The sequence below is a fragment of the Austrofundulus limnaeus genome, unplaced genomic scaffold, assembly GCF_001266775.1.
Source record: "Austrofundulus limnaeus strain Quisiro unplaced genomic scaffold, Austrofundulus_limnaeus-1.0 Scaffold59, whole genome shotgun sequence".
NCBI lineage: Eukaryota > Metazoa > Chordata > Actinopteri > Cyprinodontiformes > Rivulidae > Austrofundulus > Austrofundulus limnaeus.
In genome coordinates, this window is record NW_013952461.1 from 349,274 (window position 1) to 360,136 (window position 10,863).

Here is a 10,863-nt window from a genome sequence, read left to right on the forward strand (position 1 = left end):
AAATATTAATATTTTTTATGTTTCATTCATCACTAACTTTAGTTTACCTTCAAATAAATAATTGTAAATAAAATGTTTTAATGGAGAGTTTGAAATTACTATTTAGTTTGATCTTTTTATTTTATCTTTTTTAGTAAAACGTGACTACTGGCAGGGTCAGGCTTTATACTGTAGCTATTTCCCTTAAAAATAGACCATCTGTTGTGTACTGTTTACAGTTCTAATGGTACAAAATCAGAACAAGCTTTTACGGGAAACCAAAAGGAGTTAAACTATGACATTTATTGATTTTTGTTTATTTTCAGACATAGCAGAGTCTTAGTAAAATGCTCCAGATGACACAGGTCTGCAGCCTCTCTGAGGACAGACATCAGCTGAGCAAATTTGTTCAAAAAACAGCAAAGCCCGGCTGCTAAACTATTCATGAAGACCGAAGCTGTTTTAGTCAATTATTGAGAAGACAACACAAGCAGGAGTGTCAGTAAACAGGTAAACATCCAAAGCCCTGAGACCGTAAGGCTTAAGAATCTCAGTGTTTTTTTTTTCTGACCTTCTAGCATTCTCTTTGGAACAAACCAGTTCTAACAAAATGGAAATGAAGCTCCATCTCTGCTGAATGTATAAGTTGGTAAGACGGGCCTAAGTTTTCTGATTTGCTAGTGTTCTGCTTGAATATGACTGGAATCATCAATTGGACAAGAAATCATTATGTTTTGCAGAAATGAGCATATAATCAGCATCGCCTCTTCTTGGTGAAAGCATAAAATTAGCTGCTGAATTGACAGTATCTGGTGCAAAAACACATTTGTTACATTTAGCACCTCATGGTGAGGAAAAAGAAAAACAAGAGGCTCTGGTTGAGAAATATTACATCCAGTGATCTTTAGGTGTTTTTGAACCTTTTATCTTGTTGCTCTAAGTGCCTTTCCACCAGGAGGTTTGATATTTGTTAAAGTACTGTGAGCCATTGTGAAAGTATTATACTGTAACTCTTTAATCAAATCCATATTACCCAACATGTGCTCTCATCGTATATTATTTTGTTTTGACAAACTCATTTGTTACTCTCTTCAGTGTCTAATATCAGAATAATTACTATTACACAGGTATGAGGAGCTGGGTTTGAGCTCAACTGGTGTTTTTCTGTGTAGTTTGCATTTTGCACCATGACCTTAAACGGGATTAAGAAGGAAATGAGTGAAGGGATGAATGTTTAGTTAGTTTGTTTTATKGGAAATTATATATTACAAGAAAATGGAATTTGAAGATTTGTGATGCAGTTTTAAACATGTAAACTGACACCACAAGTCATAGTCAACAGCTGCATAAAAACACATTTACATTAAACAAACCRAGCTCATTCTTAAATTCCACACAAAAGATGCAACATAAAAAGTTTGACATGTCTTACCACAAAAAAAACTTCTCTAGATGTCATTCCAGAGGAGAAAACTTTCCAGGAGGTCATACCTTAATTTACGAGCATAGCTTGCCTCATTAGTTTTTAGTGTTGACAGGAATTTTTAGTGTGAATAGGTTATGAATTTCAGCCAGATATGCAAGGTGATTTCTGTCTCCTGAAGATAAAATTAGCAAAGTGTCCGGTTTTAAGGAGAGATGTACCCAAGCGTTAACACTAAACACGGGGAGCTCAAGTAAAAATGTACAGATTTATATATTTATACACTATAAAGCTGGCATGGCAGCAAATATAAAGCAGGTGGTTGTGTTGGAGAAAAAGCTTGAATAACACAAGAAAACCAAACAGGACATGACAGAGTGAAGATAAGTGAGAGCTGAGAAAATAAATAGATTTGGACTGATGAGGTGGATAGAGACAGCTGGCTTAATGGAAACAGAGAACAGGTGTAGGTGGTTATTACAGTTATAAGAGTCAGTTGTGAAGCACTGTTGTGTCACAAACTTGTCAAATGCTACRAACATTTGTGACAAACGTCAAGCAAATTTGATCAAACCATTTTTTCAGCTCACTTGTTCTTGATTAGGAGTGCCARGTGACAGAACTGATGAGCAACAACAGCCCCAAACAGCCTCCGTCTTTCCAGACTCGTTATGAGACAGGGACGAGGCAACTTAAAGCACCTTTGAATTTAAGTCACACACAAGTCCACAAATAAATGTAACCACCTCGGGGGCTCGCTCACTACAACCGTTTGAATGAAGGCACTAAAACAAACTGAAGGGTCTGAAACACCTASAGTTCACTGCGAGGGATATTTGTCATTTTTCTCCACCACGGCGTGTTAAATGTGACATGAAATCACAGCTATCAACTATCGCTTCTCACAAGAGAAAGGTTGAGCCTGCAGCTAATTTTACGCTTTTAAGAAACTCAAAAAAAGAGCCAATTAACACAACACTCGCACAAATAAACACTTTTATTCTTGCTGTTTAAGCTGATTGTTTTTTCTTGATATATCAAAAAAGTTTGCATTGTGATCATGTTTATTTTTAAATTTGAGTGATGCCACTTGTGATTTGTTTGTTAAAAAGGTATTAAACATTCAAAATATGTGCATCTAAATAATTTTTTTTATCTTTATATACTCCTTTTTTTAGCAATGTTGAATATTATTGGCTTTATTTATTTTAAGAGAAAATGTAGTTTATCTGAGCCCTGGTATATAATGCAAATAGGAGCAGTGTTATATGGGCACAAGTGTACTCACCATCCTCCCGAGACTTCTGAATGAAAGCTTCGACACCACTTTCTCCGTAGTTTCCCTCCGAGGCCACTGTAGAGACGTAGTTCCAGCGCATGTTCTTAACTATGTCCACCATGGCCTGTGCCTGATACGTGTCTGGAGGCACCACACGAGAGAAGAAGTCGTAGCGGGTGTTGTCACTCAGCTCTGGAGCTGTTGAGGCGTAGCTCACTTGTGGTATCTGCATTCAGACATGTTGATAGAAGCATAAAATCAGAAGGTGTGTTAGTGCTTTTCAAAAACAAGGTCAAGTGTTTAATTTAAAATCAAACAAGTTCAGATTTTTTTGATGTGGGTTTCTATGGCTTAGTTAGGAGTATTCAGTATCCTACCTGCAGTAGATAGCAATCAAAACATTTCTGTTTATAAAATTTAAAATTATGTATCGTAAAGGAGTCAAGCTAAAAGCAAGTCCAACTGAAGCTTATTCAAAAGCAAATTTCAGCCACCTAATAGAACTCAAAAGCCAACACATTGTCCATTCATCCATTTTCTTCCGCTTTTTTGAGGTCGGGTTGCGAGGGCAGCAGCCTAAGCAGAGAGACCCAGACTTCCCTCCCTCAGCCACTCGAGCCAACTCATCCGGGGGAATCCCAAAGTGTTCCCAGGCCAGAGAAAYAGTCCCTCCAGTGTGTCCTGGGTCTTCCTTTAGGTCTCCCCCCAGTGGGACGTGCCCGGAACACCTCACCAGGGAGGCGTCCAGGAGGCATCCTAACCAGATGCCCGAGCCACCCTCCTCTTGATTTTTGACTCTGTGGTGGCACCGGCCATCTTCTACGGGGTGGTTAGCTGGAGAGGCAGCTTTTCTGAGAGGAAGCAGTTTGAAAAGTCCATCAGGAAGACCAGCTCTGTGCTGGGATGCCCGAAGAACTCCGTCTCCCACCTCATGCATGAAGCTGTGGCTGAACTGGAGAGCTCCTTCAGCGACAGACTGCTGCATCCGAGGTGCACAAAGGAGCGTTATCGTAGATCCTTCCTGCCTGCAGCTGTCAGACTCTATAACCAGCACCACGCACAAAAATCACAAATGTTAACAAAAATCACAATAAGTGTTTACACACCTGCTACCTGCACAATCATTTGTACTGTTACTGTTCATTGTGATTACTCATCTGAACAATCATTTGCATTACCACTCATTTATATTATTACTAATTTGAGCAATCAGTTGCTCTGTTATTACCTATTTTAAACTTTTAAAATAGTTCTGCTGTAATTGCACGTCTGTGTGTTTATTGTCTGCACTGTGATACTTTACATTTAATAGTCAGTTGAGATTGTTTTGCCCTGAAAATAGGCAAATTCTGATTTCTAATATGTGATGCTCTACTGTCTCTAAGATAAAACATACAGTATATGTTTTATTCTTGCACAATTATTTATATTATATTTTTATTAGTAGTAGTATCATTGCTAGTCAGTGTTAATTTCATTTTTTGTGTACTATCTATAGTTTGTAAAGTAACTAGTGTGTGAACCTTTGTACTGATGCTGCTGTGACACCTGAGCTTCCCCTCGGCGGGACAATAAAGGCTATTTCTATTCTATTCTATTCAATGTGGAGGAGCAGCGGCTCTACTCTGAGTYCCTCCTGGATGACCGAGCTTCTCCCCCTATCTCTAAGGGAGAGCCCAGACACCCTGTGAAGGAAAMTCATTTTGGCCGCTTGTGTCCGTGATCTCATTCTTTCAGTCACTACCCAAAACTCGTGACCATAGATGTGGGTAGGAACGTAGACCGACCGGTCAATCGAGCTTCGCCTTCTGGCTCAGCTACGCCAATGGGCTTCCAAAAGCCAACACAATGATGGGGCTTTTTTACTGCATTACTTTCCCATTAGATAATTACATGGAGTCAGAAATAGCAATGACGGCTTATCTATGGTGCATTATAAGAACAAACAAAAAAACAAGTTAAATGTTATCACAAGTGCAATAAAGACAAATGCCACTTCTTAGTTTAGTCATCTTCTGCCATAAATCCTAAATCTATGTAAAGCTCTATTGAAAAACTTCATTTCTTGTGCCTAGAGAAACATGTAGCGATCCAGAAAAGTCCTGCAGGGTTGTTGATAATACCCAGCGTCTCTGTGACCTTGAGCTGCAGCGAGACGTCTTCTTCACAAGCTGTGATGAGCGTGTCACATCTGAGTAAGGGTCACTTGTTCAACTTAAACACACCGTGAGGACATCCACTTTCTTAGCAGTGACTATTTTCTGCACAACAAACTGTACTTTTCAACTATAGCTTTATTTTAAAGCATTGCATTTGTCTTGCTATAACTGCTTTAGTTTCTGTTGTTTGTTTTGTAGGGTTGTCTACGCTTTTGGCAGATTGTTGCTTTAACATCTCAAAGGATGCACCAAAGAAGTTACCAAAACTGTTTTTATAATATAGGCCAGCTAAAACATAAAGCTTTTTGTTGAGTGACCATAATTTCATTGACAATTTCTTCATGATTTATATTTTTTTAACACAAGAGCAGTTACGGCCTTTCCCTCCATCAGGTTTTGTAATAAGTAAAACTGTGTTTGGGCAAAATACAATTTTCATCCATATAGTATGCAGTGAAGAAAAACAGACAGGAAGCAGCAGTACTCCCAGGTGTGTGCCTTTTTGGTGAAGATCTGTCGTCATGTTTTTGTGTCTCTCAACAAAATGAGGAGAAAATGCACTCTGTGAAACACGATTTTAATGAAAACGGCCCTGTTTTCTCTCTAGATGTGTCTTTACCAAATGCAGCATTTTATTATCGCAGACAGCAGACCTGTAACGCTGGCACACACAAGCCTTAATATTAAACATTTATTCTAAAGACAACATCTTCTCACAACAATGAGCATCAGTGTGGTTTTGCTCACTTATTCAGGTAAAGTGTTATAAAAATAAATGAGCTGGGTGATGTTTCCTCAGTAGCAAATGACAATAACTAAATGTGCAACAGGAAGAACAAAGGAAGTATACAGATAAGAGAAAATACAAAGAAGAAAGAAAAAATCAGAACACAATCTGAATAATGTGGAAAATTGACTTACTGCATACTTAATGGGCTCCTTTGAGTAGCAATGATGTTAGGCACCAAAAGAATATTTTCACAGTCATCTGCTGTATAGAAATGCCTAAAAACAGAGCTGAGATTCATCTAATATTAGCCTCCAATGCTGAGGTCTTACAGGAATCAGATATCAGGCTGAAGTCATCGATTCATCCAGTCTTCCAGAATCTGATGATACACAGGGGAGGGTCACTGGGGTATTGGCCCCTGCTGAAATCTTATTGGCCCCCTGAAGTGCCCCTGTCCTGTCACTCATCTGTCCTTTGCCTGAGAACAATGGTCCTCATGCAAAAACCGTTCATATGCACAGATTTGTTCTTAAGTTGTGCATACGAGTGATTTAGGAGAATTTGTGGCATTCACCAATGTTTTTGTATTCTAAGATTTTTTTCAGATACGAACAAAATTCACGAGTGGTCCAGACCTGTCGTATATTTTATGAGCAGTCAGTCTGCTGTTATCCAGACGGGTTTTCTTCACTAATAACTTTATATTTCGTTCCTTTGAAGATATTTTGAATTGAAAATAAATTACACTCCATAATTATGCTGACAATAGGCTATTCTGCTTGAATTAGAGTTATAATTTTAAATGTAATAATTAAGACTAACAATAAAAATTGTCCGTCCGGCCGGCTTATCCGCTATTGAGTGCGGGTGCAGCAGGAGAGAGACCCCGCTCTCCCCAGCGACACCTTCCAGCTCGTCCTGGGGGACTCCGAGACGATCCCAGGCCAGAGGGGATACACAATCCCTCCAGTGAGTCCTGGGTTTTCTCCAAAGTGCCAGACTTATTTTGAAAACATTTTAAAATGCTTATTTCAAACCCGCTTCTGAGACCACCTGCGACCGCGCGGGGGGGGGGTACGGTACGGTGTCTTCTGAATAAATGAAAATGATTTAACACAGTTGTTTACGCTTTTAGCAGCTCTTTTTATTCCACAGCTGACCTGCTAAAAATGACAGATTTTCTTTTCTGGATCTCTGACAGACGGACTTCAATCTCTGAACTCGTAAAGTTTTTCTTTTTTTAGTTTTCACTGTCATTTTCATGAATGAACACTTCCTTGTATCTGAGGCAAGAAACAGCCTTATATGGTGTTTTTGGGGTGGTAATTATGTTAATCTCCTCTCGCGTGCACGAGCAGCTGGATACGAACAGGTGGAATTTACGCAGCTCATTTACACACTTTTCCTGAAGATAGAAGWGTTTGTTGAATCTGACGTGACATGTTCGTATGAACCCTTTGTACGAACAAAAGTAAGAGAAATTTAGGATAAGAATACGAACATGTTCTTGCAAGAGGCCCAGTGATGGTGGGTGCAGTTCCACGCGCAAACGCTAGAGGCACTAATGAATCAAACAGTAAAGTCCAGTATGAATCAACATGACAGAAGTCTTTTTCTCTTCTTTGAAAGACTTGAACAATTTTGTAAAAAAAAATCTTTCAACTGGCAAACAACGGCTTCATTTTCTCACATGCTTTGACAATATTTTATCCATGTACAGTAAACATGCATGTAACAATGAAAAGGAAAATTTAAGCTTTTTAAATAACATTACATGGCATTACAATTATTTGAACAAATGTGACCAGTTAAATTTATTTATTTATTAATTTATTTATTGTTTGAATTTGTACTTGAGGAAAAAGGGGCAGATGTTATGATTTTTTTTCTTCTCTGCCACCTTTCATTTCATTTTATTTGTATTTTTTTAATTGTATATAGAATTAATTTAGTTTTTTTTAAGAAATTAATAAAGTTTGAAATAAAATAAATAAATAAAAAACTATGCACCTTACCAAAACCGAGGATTTGTGTACAAGGATGTTGAACAAAGCCTTGGCCCCTCTATGAATATTGTGGCCCCTTGATGGCCCCTTACTCAGAAAAATCCTAGATCCGCCACTGATGATACAAATTGTAAAATAGCTGTTTTTATCATAGAAGTTTAAACACATGTTTAAACAAGTGTGTGTTGTTGTGTAAGAACATCTCCAGTAGTCCTAGGACTTTTTCTTGTTAGATTTTCCAAAGGTTAAACAGAGTTTCTTATGTGAAGCTGCTTCCTCAAAGACAGTTTTACGAGTGAGCATCTTGTCGGCTAAGCTTGTCTGCCAGCAACTTATATGTAAATTGCAACCATCCAGAAAGGTGGAAGTTATGTTGCATTGTACAAAATAAACAAGCAAGGGGAACACTGCATCAAACGTCGAGTGCTCTCCAGAGTAAAGCCACGGAGCTTCGGAAGGCAACAAAAAGATATTGCAAAAAAAGTTGCTCTGTTCTATTGTTTTTGAACATTAACCCACTTTTTTATGAGGAATTTTCTATTGTTCACTTTGGACAAATAGGCTATTGGGTAGGGTAAATAAAAGTATCAAAAATATATAATCTGTAAAATGTAGATGTAGAATAGAGTTTGATGTGTTGAAGGCAAAAACTGGAAATGTAACTGGGATATCATGATCAATAATGGTTGTGTCACGTTGACCAACACAAAATGACTGTGCCAAAACATTTATTAGGATAATTTGTTCATCTGAGAAGATAATGTCCATTTGTTTTGTAATTGTGTGTCTGACTTTAGTGTGTAATTGCGTGGCCTTTAAAGTTAACTGGAGACATGAATGGAAAAGGATTGATCCAAACTGAAAGACTCCCTGAGCTGCTGTGACACCATCATTATGATCATGAACTATAAATTATCTCCAGCTGTCGATGCTTCAGTCCTTTGTTTTAATTATGAAATCAGAAACAACACAAACAGGTAGAGCCAGGGATGCTAACAGACAACAGATTCAGTACTTTTTAACCATACTCACATCAGCTAAACTGAACTGTGCTGTAGCAACCTAACTTTAATCTTTTAATGTCTGCTTTATAGCCCTAAAAATGCAACACACACACACACATTTGTTCTTATATCCTCTTGGGGACTTTGCATTGACTTACATTCATTTAACAGTCATTTCCATAGTTTAAGCCTGATCCCTTCCCCTAAACCTAACCTTACAGGTAGATACCTGACCCAAAACTGAACCTAAAGTCAAGTCAAACCTTAGTCCTAAACCGAACCCCTGACCCACCAACAATATAGCCCCCAATGGAGAACGGGCTTTTGTCCCCATAAGGAACAGTGGGTTCTCACCAGGCTGTGTGTGCCAGGAAAATGGTCAAAATTTGTCCCCTCCTGGTAACAAAAACATGTACACATACACACACACACACACACACACACACACACACACACACACACAAACACACACAAATATACTTTTCTTCCTTTATGTGGTACCTGGGGTTCTGTTTGGGATGTTTTCTGGTCCATCTACAGCAACCTTATCCATGCTTGTTCAAGCAGTCGTATCATGTTTTGAAGTATATTTATTGAGACAGGTTAGAAGCTAGAGTCCTTGAAAATACTCCAGCTGCTACTTCAGTTTCCCGAGAAAACCACGACACAGAAAAGAAAAAAAATTAAATAAATAACTAAAACAGGAAATATCAGGGAATATAAATTAATGAGAGTGAGGCTATTCATGAAGCAGAATTTTTAAAAGGTCTCCCAACCATCCATGACATACAATCAGAAGACGTTATTTAAAGAAAGACGGGAACATATTGTGTGCCTGAAAGCATGTTGATTAAAAAAAGTCATTATTTTTTGTTTAATAACAACCAGTTATCTTTTCTGTGTTGGAGGCTTTTCTGCAGGCATACCTTTGAGTCTTCACACATATTGTTTCTGAAAATCAAGTTATTAGCAGGTCATTGACTTTATAATAAAAACCATCTATACACCACAAGCTTTCTTACTGCTTTCATTTTTTAGGCTCTATCCTGTATTTCATATTTTTCACCCAAATGGATGATCAGTGGAACTGGATGTGCTTCGCAGCAACCACACAGCATGCATTTATCAAAACAGTATTTTGCTATTATTAGATTAACAAAAACAGCTAATCAGTATGACCATTACAGATACATTTACATTTGCATGCTACTATGCTTTGATTGGAGTCTAAAGCATTTCTATGTTTAGCTTGCTCTTTTGATAAACAAAAGGAGATTATTTGAAAGAGGTTTTCCTGCAACAAAGTGAACACACAGCCCTTGTTCCCCTCCCCCTGCCTGGCATCTGATTTTCTCAGCTATGACACCCAACACGTGGCTCAGCTGAGAACTCAGCGGAGTGCAAAGCTGTTTAATTGTTGTGACTATTATCAGGTACAATGTGGGGGCAAAAAAGCAGATTTCTTTCGCACCGTGTCAGTCTGACAGTCCGCCGTCAGTAGTTGCTGTGAAGACAAGTTGCTTCTCACAAAGGAATTTTATTTAAATACGCTTCTTTTGGCAGGAGGGTTTCGGGATTTTCATGTATGAACTACGTTTTGAGCTGTCTCCAATTGGCATTTGAGTTTGTGAATGTGAGCATAAATGAATCGTTGTGACTGGACACAATCCATCTTGTGTAATTCACAGGGACACATGGTGTTGTGACTATAAAAAGAAACTTCACGCTGCACCTGTCTGCACATGTTACTGGGATGCATGTCAGTTTTCAGTAATTAATTATAAAACAAACAACACTTGGAGTGGAGAAACAGATTTTTTTTTTTCCTGAGGACTTTTGCACGCCACTGAAATGAATCTCACTCTACAATTATTTTATGCTAATAAATGATGTCAATTAATATTGATGTAAATGAGGATCACATTCTGATGGCTCACTTAAAATCTAAGTTTTAAAGTGCTGTTATATTTGTATAAAATAATTGTCAAACATGATGCCATTAATGAGCATTTATCTCTTTTTAAAACATCTGTTTAGTGACTTTGTCACGTATCAGTACATATCTGCCATGTTTTATGCTAGTTTGATATGAAAATCATATTTTGTTGAAAAATGAATCTTGAATGCTGTTACTTCCAATATTAATTAGTTGAAGATAAGTGGTAATTGAGCATTTTTAGGTTTTATCAAAATCCATATGGTAAATGGTAAATGGTACTGAACTTATAGAGCGCTTTTCAAGTCCCTCCGGACCCCCAAAGCGCTTTACACTAACAGACATTC

At 38.0% G+C, this 10,863-nt stretch overlaps 1 protein-coding gene across 1 annotated transcript in view; it reads right to left on the reverse strand.

The window, feature by feature from the left end:
• The window catches only part of grm4 (glutamate receptor, metabotropic 4), a 205,300-nt gene that overhangs the window by 79,616 nt on the left and 114,821 nt on the right, over nucleotides 1–10,863 (reverse strand). The window contains exon 4 of the mRNA XM_014009533.1: nucleotides 2,691–2,907. Within this exon, the coding sequence (XP_013864987.1) occupies nucleotides 2,691–2,907 (217 nt within the window). The remainder of the gene's footprint in view (nucleotides 1–2,690; nucleotides 2,908–10,863) is intronic.